Source organism: Balaenoptera acutorostrata, chromosome 16 (genome assembly GCF_949987535.1).
Source record: "Balaenoptera acutorostrata chromosome 16, mBalAcu1.1, whole genome shotgun sequence".
Classification (NCBI taxonomy): Eukaryota; Metazoa; Chordata; class Mammalia; order Artiodactyla; family Balaenopteridae; genus Balaenoptera; species Balaenoptera acutorostrata.
In genome coordinates, this window is record NC_080079.1 from 47,049,849 (window position 1) to 47,066,558 (window position 16,710).

The following is a 16,710-nucleotide window of genomic DNA, read 5'->3' on the forward strand; positions in this document are numbered from 1 at the left end:
TGGCCACCTCCACTCTGGGAACCCCACCTTACTCCTGGTAAGAGATGCTACAGCGGTCAGTGCACACAGGTTCAGTGGAACCGCAGCTGGTGGATCACGTAGGCAGGCGCAGGCCCCCAGGAGTGCTAACGCAGTCACAGATGCAAGGCAGGAAGGGTGGTGAAGGTCAGCCGGCCAGCCACTCTGGGCCCAGCCTGGAAGCTGAGCATACACAGAGGACATTTACTAACGGAGAAAGTTCTCTGACCTTCATTCTCGGCTTGGAAAAGAAAATGTGTTGAAACAGGTGGGGAAAATGGTAGCTTTAGGAAGGTTCAGACAGAGGAAGAGAAGAGATGTTACCTAAGACATTTTCAGGCCAGAATTTTTCCAGGTGGTACCAATCCCACTCGGGTGTGGAGTCCTGGAGAGCAGTTCCCCCCCATTTTGCTTCTGTGGCTTCTGCTGAAACATTGGTCAGTGAGCAGGTCTGCAGGCGCAAGTCAGAGCCAGGCGACTGCCAGAGACAAGGCTAATCGCAGTGCGCTGAAGACCAGGCTCGGCCACATGTGCTGAAAGTCCACTCGGAAATGTCTGTCTGGGCCTCAACAAGTCCCTAAAAACCAGTCGACCACACCCTGATGGGTGACTGGACCATTGGGCACTGGAGGGCTAATTTAATGTTTTAAATTTAAAGCTTTTAATGTTTTAATGTTTCAGTATTTCAAATCTGCAAACTTGGCAGATTTACCAAAATATTTATTAAAGTCTCTAGCGACTTATATTTGATGGATTGGCAGGGCCTAAGAGAGCTGTAGGAGTCTGGGCTCTGGGGCCTCTATATTCTGCTGATACTGCCAGCCCCTCCCTCTCTGAGTCAGGCAGTCCGGGGGGATCCATGTGCTGATTGCCTTTGCCTTTCCTCCCTCAGAGAATTCCTTTACGTCCCGGTGCCCTCCAGGATCCCTACAGCAGCACAAGAGAAACGTCCCTTAAAACATCAATAAGCTGATAAAATCATCACTTCCAGTAAGATTGCCAAAGTCTCAATAAAGAATCAAAAGAAACAAGTTGTTGACAGATCTGTTTATTTATATATATGATCACTGAATTAGTCATTTTGCCAATTGATTTGTGACTTAATTGGCTTTCATTGAATTGGAAGGGCAGCTGGGGACAGCCCAGAAAAAGAGACAATGAAATCTGCAACACTCCAGTGGGGAACTGGGCCTTGAGCAGGGAGAGAGAGGGAGGCACCAGGAATGGACGTGGCCTGGGAGCTGAGGGGGATGTGCGGATGGGGGAGGAAGGGGCAAGAAGCACTGATTCTGCGGCATCTCTCTGAGGATGTATAGCCTTGACTATGATTAAAAAGTAAAGAACGGTCTTCCCTTTTTTTTCTCATTTGATCCTCACACAGTCTTGTGAAGCAAGGCAAGACTTTTAATTCCATTTGCGGAAGACTAAACAAGCCTAGAGATGTGGTTTACCAAGATTAAAGTTAAGACTTTACAAAACTTAAAGCTCAAACCCAATTTTTTAGAGTCTAAGATCCATGTTCTTGTCTGTTTCACAGGTGAACTCTCAGTAAAGGATAGACCGACCCAGAGGATGGACCACTACGTTCTCAGTGCTTTGCACACGGTAGGTGCACAGAAAATGTATCTTTAATAAATGAATAATGATGATGACAGCAAGGATGATAATAATTAAAATAGCTAATGTATATTGAGTTTGCAGGAATTATTTAATTTTCAACCATATGTGATAGTTCATATTATTAAACCCATTCTGCAACAGCGTGATGGAACCAACAGACCTTGTAATGAAGCATGAAGAAGAAAATGCTGGACCAAGCAATGCTTTTCCCCCAGGAAAACTGCAGAGAGTAGCTTGATTGTGTAACAGGAAACCGCGTCTGTAATCCAACCCCTGGGTCCTCAGTTTATACTTAGGTTCCTGGGCCACGTGGTTCAAATATTTAGACAAATTCTAAATAGCCCAACTGTGCCTGTTAGCTATTTGTCCTTGGAGGGGATGATGTGAGGAAGGGCTCACAGCCCTCACCAGTTTCCAAGTCCCAGGGCTTTGCCTGTCCCGGTGCCTCGCCCATCACTTCTGCCCCATCCTCCACTCCGCCTGCACTTGTCCGATTGTACATGACCTCTTTCCTGGAGACAAGTATCTGCTTTCTCATTTCAGCCTGCCCAACACACCACAACCAGGGCAATCTGCTTTAAGAGGATCTCAGATCACAGTACTGGCTTGCTCAAAACTGCTGCGGGACTCCCCAGTACTTGGGAGCAGAGGGTCTCAAACAAGAGCCTGCCTCAGAGCTTGCTGGGCCCCCTCCCCAGAGTTTCTCATTTAGTAGGTCTGGGGTGGGACTGAGAATTTGCATTTCTTGTAAGTTCCCAGGTGGTGCTTGTGCTGCCCAGGCTGCTGGTCCAGGGATCACACTTTGAGAAGCTCAGCTTTAAATAAAAGCCAAAGGCCTCAACCTGGCATTCCAGCCCTTTCATCATCAGGTGGCAGTCCTCGTGTCCTGCATCTACTTCCATGAAATGTCTTATGCACATTCCGCTGTTAACAGTTAGGGCCGCCACGTGTGTTCTTGCCTCTGCATATCCACTCATCCTGTGTCTCTGCCACAAATGCCTGTGCCTCTCCACCTTCCCCACCGTTCCCCCAGCTTCTCTGTACATCTGTGTCTTACACAGATCCTTCCCCCTCTGCTCCAAGCCACCTGCTTCAGGAAGCCTTTCCTTACTTCTCTGAGCAGGACAGGTTCATTCCTTCTTTGCCCTTAGAATAATTTATCAGCTCCTTTCTTCTAGTGCTTATCAATTTCAACCTCAATGTCTGGTCCTATACGTCTGTGTTTTATGTGCCCTGCTACAACGTGGGCTCACACAGAGGCAGGGTGTAGCTGAGCCGATTCAAGTCTCCTCCCTGCTGCTTACTAGCTGTGTGAACCACCACACTCACCGCAGCCTCTCCAGATCTTAGTTTCCTCATCTGTAAAAGGAGAGGAATAATAACCTGCAATGGTCTTTAGCATGTCTGAAAGTGCTTTGATACTCAGTGGTGCTCGCAGCTGATAGAATGCAGTGAAGTGATGCTACGTGATTCCGAAGTGAGGTCACAAGAAGCCGGCCAGCTTCTGCCTGGTTCTCTTGGGCTGCTCCCTCTCGGCACCCAATCACTCTCCATGAAGGACCAATGCAGATGTTCCAGCTGACGGTCCCAGTGGATGTTCCGCGACAGCCTCAGCAGCCAGACCTGTGAGCCTCAGGTGACTTCGGCCCTCACTGCCGCCTGAGACACGTCCATGGAGCGCTGCCAGCTGAGCTGAGTCCACCCAGAGCCACGAGGATGGGTAACGAAATGATTGTTCCTGCCGCACGCCACTAGATCTGGGGGTGACTGGTTCAGCAACAACGGATAACTACTCTACATGCTTATTTGAAAAGTTAAATGAGACAACGAAGAGTTTGAGTTTGAGTACAACCTTATACAGTAAGCACACTGAGAGGAGGCGTCTTGGGGTGCATGCACTCGGCCATCCCCTCAACCTGACCCACAATAAAATTTTAGGTTTTGCCTATATGCCCTCTTCCAAGTTGTCTACTCTGTCACACAGATTAGACCCATGGTACACAAGCCACAGGCTTCTCCCAAAGCTCAGAGCAAGGCAGCAGTTCTCTTGACGGCTGGTCCTACCCAAGACCTAGGACAAATGTGACCTTGACCATCCCCTCTTGTCTCCAGTAAGGAAATGCATTCAGAGGCTGTGTGATGATGCCGGGGCTCTTGGCACAGACATGATCTTCAATCTGTACTTCCTCTGGCTCCTTAGATAATTATCGGGAAACTTTACCCTGTGTCTGATCCTAGTTCTCAAAGGGCCTTTGTGGATTTTATAGTGGGCAGGCTGGAAGACATGGACCCACATTCCTTGACACGCTTCCTGTTGAGAGGTGGTCTACACCCCCTCCCCCTGAATCTGGGCTTAACCAACAGAGCATGGAGCAGTGACGCTCTGTGTCTTCTGGGGTTCAGCCAGAAAAGGTCCAGATGCTTCAGCCTTCCAATTAGGTCTCTCGGGATTGTCCCTCTTGAGCCCCTAGGTGTTAGGGTTCTCTAGAGAAACAGAACTAATAGAAACAGAACAAATAAACAGAACTAATAACATGTTTTAAGGAATTATCTCACCTGATTGTGGAGCCTGGCAAATCCAAAATCGGCAGGGTAGGTGGATAGGCAGGCTGAAGACCCAGGGAAGAGTTGATGTTACAGTCTTGAGTTCCAGGGAAGTCTGGAGGCAGAATTCCCTCTTCTTTGGTAGAGGTGAGTCTTTTTCTCTTAAGCCCTTCACCTGATTGGATGAGGCCCACCCACATTATGGAAGATCATCTGCTTTATTCAAAGTCTACTGATTTAAATCTTAATCTCACCTAAAAAAACCCAAAACCAAAACCACAACAAAACAAAACAAAACAAAAAAACGCTTCACAGTGACATACAGACAGTGTTTGACCAAATATCTAGGTACTATGGCCTTGTCAAGTTGACACATAAAATTAACCATCACAGGTCCTTTCACTTGGAATCCAGTGGCCAAGAAAGGCTACATGGAAAGGCAAGGCCTTCGTGCCGTGGTTGGCAGTCACAGTGGAGCTTAACCTGCCGGCCGTCTAGCCCAGGTGCCAGACATTGAGAGAAGGCACCTCCAGCTGACTCCAGTTCAGCCCTCAGCTGTGAGAATCACTCCTGCCCATTCAGTTCTTTCCAGCTGAGGCCCCCAAGTGCATGGAGGGGAGACCAGTCACCCCCTTCTTCCCTGTTCACGCTCATGAGCCACAGACCCCATGAGCACAGTGAAGTGGTGGTGAAGTGGCTTTATGTCACTGTGTTTGGGATGGTTTGGTGGACAGTAATACATAACTGAACTACTCACATCTTTAGGAGAAATATTCCTACGTAGTCCTCAAATATTGCTGAGGGAGGATTTTGTTGGCATGGCTGAAAGCCTATAGCTCCCCAAACAGTACTCATTACACCAAATACTAAGACTTCTCACCTCTTCCTGTCTCATCTTTCTTTGTTTTCCTTCCCCAGAAATACAGCCTTCTCTGAACCAGCTCAAGAAATCTCAGTTTTAAAGTATTAACTCCCAAGTTCCCCTCATTTCATCTTCTCATGTTCCACTGAACCCTCAACAAAAGAAGTCTATAGGATGGATCACTTTAAAGCTTTAAAAGGAATCCAGTTATATATAGGCTCTGGAATTTATATTTGATAAATTACTTAGCTGAGGCTACGTCGGGGGTTACTCTATTAATAAAAAGAAAAAAAACATCATAATTACTTGAGTTAGTGAGTGTTTCTTTCCATCTACAAGGGCTCTCTTGTGAATTTCACAGTTTCCCTTGAGCTGGCTGTGAGCCACTTGTAATGAAGGACACTGGGAACATACACAAATAATAAGATTGCTTTGGAGGGAAATGCATTTCTTTAGGAAGGGAAGAGAAAGGAGCAGGCTATTTGTTTCCCGGACTCCACCGCCCAGCCCAGACCGGTGTAAAGAGCCATGTCCACTTTTGTTGAGTGGAGGGAACAAGGGGATGGAAAATCTGGCTCTCTGCATCCCGCCTGCAGAAGGACTCTAGGCTCATCCTTTCTCTTTAAACTTTTCTGAGCAAGAATGTTTGGAAATATGTCATTAGAACCTTGGTGTATCTCTAAGATATGAAAATAGGATTGCAGTGGGCAACATGGGGCACCCTTTCCACATGGGGCGTAAATGAGTCACAATCCAGCTGAGAGAGGCAAGGATGACTGTCAAATGAATTAGATAAAGGGGAATCCTTGATTCCACCTTTTCCCCTGAGGGAGCGGGGAGTCTCAGAGTCCTGCTTTCTAGTCCAAACTCAGCTCTTGGTGCCATTTCTTAAAAGGCACCTAAAAAACTTGAACAGTACGGAAGAAATCCATGGCAATAGTGAAGGAATTAAAAGACACGTCCTAAAGGAAAGAAGGGGACAGAATGCAAGTTAGTCCTCAACAAGACCTGTCGCCCAGGTCTCTCTCATCACCTGCAGACTAGGGGAAGAAGGGTTGAGGTGCCGAAGGGCATTTGAGACGTTGGTCCACTATAGAAGTTCTGATCAAGACTTTGACCGCATGTAGATGGGAGGAATTTCAAATGCCTTGGATGAAAGAACCAAGATTCAAAGTTAACTTACCAACCCAGAAATATGTACACAATTTAGCAAGCCCTACTGCAGAGAAAAAGACAGATGAGAACTTGAAAGCCTTGGACATGCAGCAATCATGCATCTTAGGGCTGCCTTGAAGGTTACTGAGATCTTGGGGCGTGTAGATCAGCTACAGCCTTCCGAATGCATGCACACTTCTCCTCTGCACTGCTCAGGGACCAGCCCTTTCACCCCACATTTTGGAGACTGTCGGTCTGAAAAGGCAGAGCCCCAGGGGCAGAGGACAGGGCAGCCGTGGGTGCACGGGCAGTTAAGAGTGCCTCCACAGGGTGCCAGCCACATGTGAACCTGGACGTGGCAGCTGCCCAGATCTAGCTTCCCAACCCGACCTGCCACATCTCATTTCTTAGTTAAACTAGCGTAGCTTCAGGGCATAACTTTTCTTGCATTTAACTTTCTGTACTTTCTTCCAAGGTGAGGCTTGGAAGCATCATACTAACATAGATTCCTCTGAATTGCCTGTACATTGTTAAGTTGTCCCTGGGTCTCTTTGGGGGAAGAATCCCATGACTTTTTTAGGGGGTGGGGGGACTCTGAAAGGTTAAAAAATTACATGTCCTATACTTTTAAAAATTAATCAATCTGTTCTTACAGTCAGATTCATACCAACCACTCATCCCACCCAAAAAGTGCCTTCTTAATACAGGGTCACCTGGAACTTGACAGAACACAGGACGTGCTTTCGAATTTCAATAAATTGGGGAAAGAGAGAACTTGGATTTCAGGGACTTGAAGGAAATGACAGTAATCTGCCACGAACTCTTAATTAGTGTACTGCATGTTGAAGCTCACGATTATTTTTAATGACCTGGAGTAATGAATCCAAAGTTTAAAAACACCAAAATTACTTAACTGGCAATAAAATCAGAGTGCGTATTGGAAGAGCAATTATTTATTTCTGCTCTGGAATTCTTTTGAAAGGGTTTGGACATACTGACCTCCCTGGGCGCAAGCTGGTCAGATGGAGTTCCCTGGTGATGATGTCTCTTTAAGGAACGTTCATAGTGAGCTCTGAGGAATAGCTCCCCTTTTAGTCTGGATGCTAGGAGAAGGCAGCAGGCCCAGGAGATATATATATATATATATATATATATATATATATATGTGTGTGTGTGTGTGTGTGTGTGTGTGTGTATACACACCACATCTTCTCTATCCATTTGTCTATTGATGGACAATTAGGTTGCTTCCATATCTTGGCAATTGTAAATAAAGCTACAATGAACACGAGTTCATTTCTCTTTTCAGATTAGTGTTTTTGTTTTCTTTGGGTAAATACACAGAAGTGAAATTGTTGGATCATATGGCAGTTCTATTTTCAGGTTTCAGGTACTGTTTTCCATAGTGTCTATACTAATCGACAATCCCACTAATATTGCACGAGGGTTTCAGTTTTCCTCTTGTACAGGGATGGGGGGAGAAATAGGGGTACCGGCGTAACGTAGTGACTTTGATGAGCAAGTTAGCCCATGTATGTGAGATGCTCAGCACAGGGCCAGGCACACAGTAGGACATATGTGTACGTGTCAAATATCAAACCTTGGCTTGAGAAAGATTTAGCTGGCCAAATGCATTGGAATGGAGGAAAACTGAAGAGGGGGACAAATGAAGATGCTACCGCATAGTACTGTTCAAAGAAGAAGACTTGAATTGGGGAGGCAGAGAGGGGACAGGGAGGATGGCAGGGGTGGGGCTCACTGGGCTTCACAAGGGAGTGATTTCCATTTAGGTGGATGGTGGTGTCTCTTACCGATTTATTCACTCAGTGAACAGCCATTGATCACCTGCTGCATGCAAAGGACCTAGTAATGTGTGGGGAGGTGGAGGAATACTGCAGAAATACAATTGCTTTCCAAGCAATCCTTCTATTTCTCATTTTTGATGTATTCCTTCTATCTCTGTATATTACTTGATGCTCAGAGGCCAGATTTCAGTAAGTTTGAGGGGTTGATGGGGCATCAGGCTGGAGGTGGTAATAGAAAATGTGAGACTGAATTTTGGAAGTGAAATGAGGACAGAGTGGAGACTTGGGAACGATTTACATGGAACAACTGGGCTAGATAAGCTCTGTGCGGGAGACTGGATAGGAAGCAGGGAGAAGAGGGCTGGAGAGACCCGGCAGGGATGGCGCTAAGCTGCCTTATCTCTCTTCTCCGAAGAGAGCACACACTAGAAAACGGAATTTCTGACGAGACCCATTTCTGGAAAGAGAGTGCTTCTGACTCGGGTGTTTGCAAGCAAGGGCTCCACAGAAGTTCTAACCTATGAAACTTCATATGTTGATCCCTTCAAAGTACCTCTAGCTTTTCAAAGTTCCATTTTGTTTAGTTGGTTTTACTTCAGAGAAATTACGTAATCACTCAGCTCTTCCATTGCTTCTTCCTCTGCTTCTTTCTCTGTGTCTCACCCTCTCCTTCATTTTCCTAGTCTTATTTTCTTCCGCTTTTCACCCTTTTTCTCATGTATTCCTAGTCCCTCCCTCCCTCCCCTCTCCTCTTCTCCCCCCCCTCCCCCCACCCCATGGAGATTGAGTCAGGAAGGAGGAAAGTGTCCACACTTTCCAGTTTGTTTTCCTGCACCGGAGCTGTGGCTTCAAACCAATAGAGAAACTGTTTGCGAGAAAGAGACCTCGGAGGATTCGGCCCTTATCAAAGGCACATCGGCGTCCGGGCAGTGGACTTCCTGTTTACACAGCTCTCCTCCTCTGGGGAGGCTCAGCTGAGCCTGGCCAGCTGTGGTCTGGGCAAGCCGCCTAGCTCCAAAGCCCAGCATCCCACCGGTTGGTGTCGGGCTCAGGCTTGCTGGAAACCCGCAGCGTCCACACCTGTCCCCCGCCACCAGCGCTCTCCACACCTGAACGTCCTCGGTTTCTGAATACCCACTTCCCCCGCATCCCCAGTCTCTCTCCGTCAGGTGCACTGGGGGCCTGCACTCTTCAGAAGCCAGGCTGGGACACTTCCTACCTCTATTTCCCTGTTGTGTAACTGGTCCAAAGGGGGCATGGCTGCCTGGGCTTCTCTGGGCTCTCTGGCCTGGAGCCAGGACCCCCGTGTCTCTACACTGCAAGGCACTTGGGGAGTCATCACCCATCCTCACCTATTTATTTAATCCCTGCTATGTTCTCTTCACTGTCCTAGGGGCCTGGTGCACAGGTGGAAATGAACAGGCTATCTGCCCTTACACGCTTACGTTCACAGACAGACGATGAGGGAGAAAATGTCAAATGATAAATGGGTTGGGGGCAGTTAGGGTGCAGGCAGGACTGAGGAGGAGAGGGGGTCTGCCTGAGGACCAGAAGAGGGCTCCCTGGGGGGACTTCTTTAAGTTGGGGGTGAAGAGGGGCAGTGTGGGAAGATGCAGGGGACAGTGCTCCAGGCAAGGGAACCCTAAGTACAAACGTCCTAGTCCTGAGGAGAGAGCAAGTGGGGCTTGGTCAAGGGACAGAGAAATGGTGGGGAGATTGGATCTCAGGAAACAGGTGATGGGGTGTTTTTTGATGAGCACTGGATGGTAACCAGAGGCAGAACTTCCTGAGCCTGTGCGTGGGCTCTAGAGAGATGCTTGAATTTTATTATAAAGGCACAGAAAAAAAGCATTGGAGAATTTTACTCAGGGAGAAAGGTGTGAACAAATTTATATTTTAAAGATCAGTCTGGCAGCTGGGAGCTGTTGGATACCCAGTAGAGGTGCCGTACAGAACCCCACTGGTGGACACGTGTCCTGCAGCCGGGCCTGGGGTTGCATAGTGGACACCAGGAGCTGAGCCCCGAGCCACGCGGACACTACACCCATGATCTCCGTGATCCTCCCACAGACCTGGGCCATAGATGTGCAGAGGGAGAGTGGCCAGGGAAGGGCAGAAACAAGAGTGTGACACAGTCCATGGGGACCAGCTGTCCTTCGAGTGCCATCCCGAGAGCCTCCCGTGCGAGCCTTTGCTCCCAGCCCTTAGGGGTTGGACAAGGAAGTGGCTTCGGTCTTTCAGGCCTGGAGACGTATAGCTTCAAGGCGACCATTCCTACCTTCACCTCCGATGACCCCCTCCTGATGGACACAGTCAAACACATAGTGCTTTTTCCACTAAGGCCCTCTGACCGTGGAGGAGTGGTTGGATGGACGGAGAGGACAGGGTGCCTTTCTAGGGGAATTGTCCCGTGTCCTGTGGGAGCACTGAGCTTGAATCTCATTCAGGAAAAGACTGTTCCCGAACAGCAAACGTTTAAGATGACAGCCCCCAAACCGCACTGAGCCAGACACAGAGCCCTCGGGTGACCGACAGCAAGATGCTTGTCCCAACTGACCACCAGGCTGGCGGCTGGAGTCCTGGGAAACTTACTGGAGGGAAGCTTTCTTCCTCAGACATCAGGTGGTAACACATCTGTGCGTGAAGTGACCTTTGAATGACTATAGATCCCCAGACTGCGGATCTTCTGCCAACTGTGGCAAAGCCCTTGAGAGTAGGGCTTGCCACCCCAAGGCAGAGCAAATTGGGCCTCAGGTATTTCGGGACCCTTAGCTGAGGATGGACAGAATAGGGGCTGAAGACCTTGAAGCAGCCCAGGCTAGACTGGGACCAAAAATGCCTCTTGCCACACATGCCATGTGAAAAACCAGAAGTGTGTATATCATCATCCATCTTACTGTACTCATGATTGCTCAAGGTATGGAATAGCATTTATAATAATTACATGAGAATTATCTCCATGTTTTGAGGACCTGCTGGGTGCTCATTATGCTAAAGATTGAAAATATATTATCTCATTTAATTCTCTCCACAGCTAATATTCTGCCAATGACAAGGTTGGGGTTCAGAGAAGTTAGATGACTTCTCTGAGGTCACACAGGCTGGAGCCCAGGGTCTGCCTAACTCCAAAGCCTGGCCTTGTAGCCTCTGAGCTTGATGGAGACCTTGAAATGAATGCAGACTAAAGTTATAACCTTCTCACTCCAGAGGGTGAATTGAGTCGTTCTTGGCAAATCCTTTTGCATCATCATAATTCGCTGAGTTAAAATCTTCCCCTGGGTATTTTATGCACAGATGCAGGGACCTGGGTCAGTTCTGTGTCCCCTTGGGGGTTGAAACCTGGGCCCAGAGTGAGCCAGGTCAGGGAGCAGCTCTCCGCCCCACGCAGCATACTGACTGCTGCCTTTCCTTGCTTCTTCTCCTTGCTGTTTACTTCTTCTACTGTAAAAGTAACATGGGCTTGTTACAAGAAATGCAAACATCATGGAAAGATATAATCTGAAAATGTGAAAGTGAATGTAGCAATCAGGGTCCCAGCAGAGATGAGACGGCACACTCCAGTTAACGCCATTTCAGGAGAGTTTAATAAAGGAATTCCTTACAAAAGTGCAGGCGGGACACAGAGTCACCTCCCCTGGAGAGGGGGGAGGGGAGGGAGCAGTCACCAGATACAGAGTCAGGGAGCAGGCCTGGACAGAGGGACAGAGTTCCCACCTTCCATCAGCAGAAGCGGAGCGGGGGGCTGGGGGAGGCGGGACGACTTGGCTCAAGGTTCCAGGGAATAAACATCCCGTCGTCCTCAGCTCCTGCTGGTGGTGCCGACAGTGGTGCTGGCCAGGTTGGTTCCCAGGGCAGAGGTCAGGCCCAAGAGTGTGGGACTGGGTCTGGAAGGTGACAGAAGATATTCCACACACTGCCCCAGAATCCCATCCTATAAAGTAACCTCTACTGGCAGCTATGTCTCTAAATACCGTCTTAGGAACTGAGTCCTCGAGACACTCACTAAACCTGGACCGTTCCTCCCAACCAAAGCCCCCGCAGCCCACTGCCCTCAAGCTCTGCAGGGCACTGAGTGAGTAGCGTGAGGTCTGCCATATACACGCAGAGAATTCCACTAATCAAATGAGAGCGAAAGAAGTTAATGAGAGGAAGCGGGAGCAGCAACCCAGAGGCTGGGTCCACAGTGACAGGCTGAGAAGAGGAAGAGGATGCCCACGGCTGAAGGCAGCGACCGGGCAGGACACCTGCCCCAACAAGGCTGCAGGACTGGTCCTGCCTCTGCCTCTGGACACCCCTCCCACTTCCACGTGCCACTCTCTCCCCGCAAGCCCTGAGAGCTTCCTGGGCAGCCCGGTGAGGTATAGGCAAAAGCAGGTATAATGAGGCATGGGGGCCCAGAGGCTGTGTGAAGCTATTAGAGGGTTTGATTTAGTTTTCAAACAATCCCTGGGGCTTTGCCTTTTCCCCAAGGCAAAGCATCCCAGGTCCAGAGCACAGGCTCGCTGTCATCCTGTGGTCCTGGACCTGCAGCAGCACATCCCCTGGGACCCGTTAGAATTGCACCTGTTTAGGTGTCACCCAGGCCTGCTGAGTCAGAAGCTCTGGGGTGCTGCCAAGAAATGTGTCCTAAGAAGCCCTCTGATCATCTCTCAAACTTGAGCACCTCTGGTCTGCAGCAGTGGTTTCCCACCGTGAGTTTCCCTAAGAGCAAAGAAAGTACTGCCACCTGGTTCCCACCCCCCGCCTCTGATTTTGTTGGTCACAGTCTGGGAATCGTGGTCCTAACGTGCAGCTCGGGCTGAGCCCCTGGCCTGGGCCTTCCCCCAGGAGGACTCTTGCCTCTAGACTTGCTGTTCCTATCTCTTTGCTTTCCTGTATTTCTTTTACTAAATCCTCTTCTTGGATTTGCCTTCTCTTTTTTTCAGCTACTCACGGAAAACAAGTTAGGGTGATAATCGTCTTTCCAAACATGTACTGCAAAAAAAAAAGTGCCTAAACAAGATAGATCCTTGTGAGCAAATCCTCTGGGGGTTTTGCACAGTATGTTAAAAATAATATATTCGATTTTTCCTAACGCTTCAGCCTGTAGTCTTGGGGACTTGCAGTGTTCCATATGAAACTTGCCAAGTGATTTTTTTTAAATAAAATGAATACTATAGTTTATGTTAATGTATTAACATACATTACAAATGTAACCACATGAAAGTTTTTAGAGAAATATTAACTTACCACATTATTCAAATTATGTCAATTTGACCAATGCAAAACCCTCAGGGCATGTAAGCAACAGCAACGAAAAAGGTACTGCTTTGTAAATAGTTAACAGGAGACAGTTTTGCTGCCTTCCTTCTTGGGATAGTAGGTCAGGCTTTGGCTAAAGAGAAGGTAAACAAACTTGGACTTGGCTGTGTGACAGGAGAAAACTTCCAGAGAGACAAGACCAAAGAATGCCAGCTGCCCGCAGGCGCTGTCCTATCAGGGACGGCCGGGGTGTGGTGTGGAGGAGAGTGCCTGCTGGAGCTGGCAGCCAGGGGGAGGACAGACCACAGACACAGACACGTGAGCAAGGGAGTGAAGATGGTGTGGAGATCTGTGCGTTGTGAGGGAAACAGGGTGGAGCAGAAATGGTTATCAGGGAGGCATCTTGGTGCAGGGGAGGGTCCAGCTGAAGGCTCAACAGAGCCATGGGGTGGAAGGTCGGGGAAGACGCTTGGGCAAAGGAAAGATGCATTTGAGGACCCTGGTGAGATGGTGTGATTGAGGATGGGGAAGCGAAGTGGGGCTGCAGAGGGGAGCTGTGGGAATTTCTTGGAGGGTTTCAACTAAAGGATGTTAAGATCCACACAGAGCATTTTTATTTAGTGCCTACAATGAATTCACACTTTCTTGAGCACACAGGGAACCCCAAAGCAAGGTGAGGCTGATCTTTCTTCTCCAGAATCTAACACGTCGCTACCTTTGAGATACTTTTCATTCTTCTGTGAGGAAAGACACTGAATCCAAAATCCTAAAAGGCTCGAGACCATTACAAAGGCTCTCCTCACATTGTTTAAAATTAAATGTTTAATATTATTTTGTAAATTATGTTTTCCTTCCATCCATTTCCATTTTTGCTTGGTTTTTCCCTCCAGGCTCTTCTTAAATCGCTGCATCTCTTTTCTCACCATGGATGACGCCCACTGGCCACGTCCAGGGAATCAGGTAGCCTCTTTTGTTTCTCTTTCTGGATGCTGGGAAGTGCAAAGGTCCGAAAACATGCCTTCCCTTGTCCTAAGCATTGGGGGCATACCCAGAGAGTCACAAACCAGGCTGGAGTTACTCCCAAAGACTGGCAGCAGCTCCCTGACTCATTCAGTTTGGGTTTGGCTGGGTCCTTGAGATGGGAGTTCTCAAAAGTGTCTTTAATTCCAGCCACAATTCCAAGCCCTAACCTGCCAAAGGTGCCTTCTTCTGTCTTTTGTTTCACTTTGATAGTGAATTGTGTGAGCATGTGAGCGAAAACAGTGGGGAAGTTGCATTTAGTTGCTGGAAACTTCACAAGTTTGTTCCACTTTCATCTGATTCCTGTAAAACAGCCCACGGTGTGTGTTGGGAGAAGAGATGCAAGTCATTTCCAAGCTGCCTTGGACATTCTGTATATGTTTCTAAGCAACCTCTGGGTGGAGACCCGTTTGAGCGGTGGGTGGCTTAGTTGAGGGGACGAGGTGGAGGACTCTGTCTTATTTTACTTGGAAACCATTTTTAATTAAAAAAAAGTTTTTGCATAGGAGGCCACCTGACTGCTCTGAGAAAGTATCTGTAACGCTGGCATGAGGTGGCGCTGGGGTCCCCTGGCAGGACAGCTGGTGAAATGAAATTGCTGAAGCTGGAACAGTTGGGAGTGAAGGATGAAAGTCGGGAATTTGAACTCCCAAGAATACATATGTTCAACACTGTGGAGATCTGTGGTTTGTGAACCTTCAGCAAAATTAAGAAATGGTAAAATCCAGATAAAAGAATTTCAGTTCACAGACAAAGGAGCAAAAATGCTTTTCAAATCACATCCTCATTAGCAGACTCATAATCAGATATGCCATGTGTGCTGACATGTCACAGGGATGGGCAACTCTAAGGAGCTTCTGGGTCCAGCCCAGGGCACAGTTCTCAACGCTTCCAGAGTTGCGGGTCAGGGAGCTGCAGCCGGTGGCAATTACATAACCTCGGTTGTTTGTTTAAATATTTTCTTCAGCAAGTAATTAAAATTTCTTGCAATGAGTGAGCGGTAGACCCAAGATGGAGACTTAGGAGCTGGAAATTTCCATGAAATTGGGCAGAGCTGGTGAGTCTTGATGATGGACCCAGGGGAACAGGGCCCAAAGCCCTGGATGAGTGGGAAATCTTGGAGAAGGGCTGAGCTAGGAGCTGGGGTCCCTGAGGATGGGGTGAGACTACAGACAGAGAGCAGCATGGGGATGAGGAAGGGAAGGGAAGCAACAGGCTGAGCCCAGGGTGGGTGGACTGGGGGCCTGTGTACCCTAAGGCCAAGGACAGAGCCTAATCACATGAATCTGAAAAGATTCCTGAATCCTGGCTTCATGAGAATGTCCTGCCCTGGGTACTTCAAACAGCCCAGGCCACCCCAGGAGGAGCCCACTGGGAGACAGCCCCAGGGAAAAAGCTGAAAGGGGGGTGGGGTGGGCTTTAACCCTTTATCCCAGCCTGGTCTCCAGCAAAGGAACAACCTCAACACAGACAGCTGAGGGGATGAACATCACCAAGAGCCCCTGGCACTTCATAAAGATATGGGTTTGATTACAAATGGAGGACATAGGAGGCAGCCCTGAAAAATGAAAGAGCCTCATGTTGGCAGCTTTGAGGGGCAAAACCAGGGAGGGGAACCCCAGCCCAGCACTGCACTCCTTGGAACCCAACATATCAAGCTGCAAAGCCCCCATTGCTAGCCTTCAAACCCCCACCATGCAGAGATGGGATGGATCTGGTCCGCGTCTGCTACTAATCCTGTGTGGCCCTGAGCAAGTCACTCCCTTTCTCCCAGGTTGAATGAGGTCGCAGATCTAGAGCAGCCAGCCCTGTGTGGCACGTAATCAGAACGTGGGGAACATTAGCGGGCATCATTTTTGTCCTTATTATTCCTGTTATCCTTTATCAGCCTCTACCTTGGCTCCCTCCATGCCACCTGCTCAGGGCAAGGTCTAACTGCCCCCCTTTTGCAACCCAAGAATGCATTTCTTTCACCCACACTCCTGAGCCCATGGCTGCGCGTGGCTGGGGGCGTGTCAGTCAACAGGGTCACGTCCAGGAGACACTTCTGCATACGTTGCATGCGCAGACCCCATGAGAGTCGCCGTCACGTCACCCCTCTATCCCAGGGCAGCCCCCAGCTAAGTGGATGGTGAAAGAGTGCCCACTGCCTTTTAGGCTCAGAGTGACTCCCTCCTGTCATCATAACCCCTCCCCACCCCAGCACCTCCCTTTCACCCCTCCATGGCTGATGGTTACTTCTGAGACACACAGGAAGGAGGACTAACAGGTGATACAGATGGTGCAATAAAACACGTGGAGACTCAAGGTTCTGTTACTTTTACACACATGGCTTGGGAAAGTGCTTAACTTGACTTTTCTGATACACAAAATAGGAACACCATCTCCCTTGCAGTGAGCACCCATTAGTGTGTGTTTTGTGCCGGGCTCAAGGAAGATGCAATG

At 48.6% G+C, this 16,710-nt stretch overlaps 1 protein-coding gene across 1 annotated transcript in view; it reads right to left on the reverse strand.

The window, feature by feature from the left end:
• Positions 1-11,584: 11,584 nt before the first annotated feature.
• CXCL12 (C-X-C motif chemokine ligand 12) overlaps positions 11,585-16,710 on the reverse strand; it is a 28,241-nt gene continuing 23,115 nt past the window's right edge. Inside the window, exon 4 of the mRNA XM_007176314.2 lies at positions 11,585-11,888. Within this exon, the coding sequence (XP_007176376.1) occupies positions 11,804-11,888 (85 nt within the window). The 3' untranslated portion in view covers positions 11,585-11,803. The remainder of the gene's footprint in view (positions 11,889-16,710) is intronic.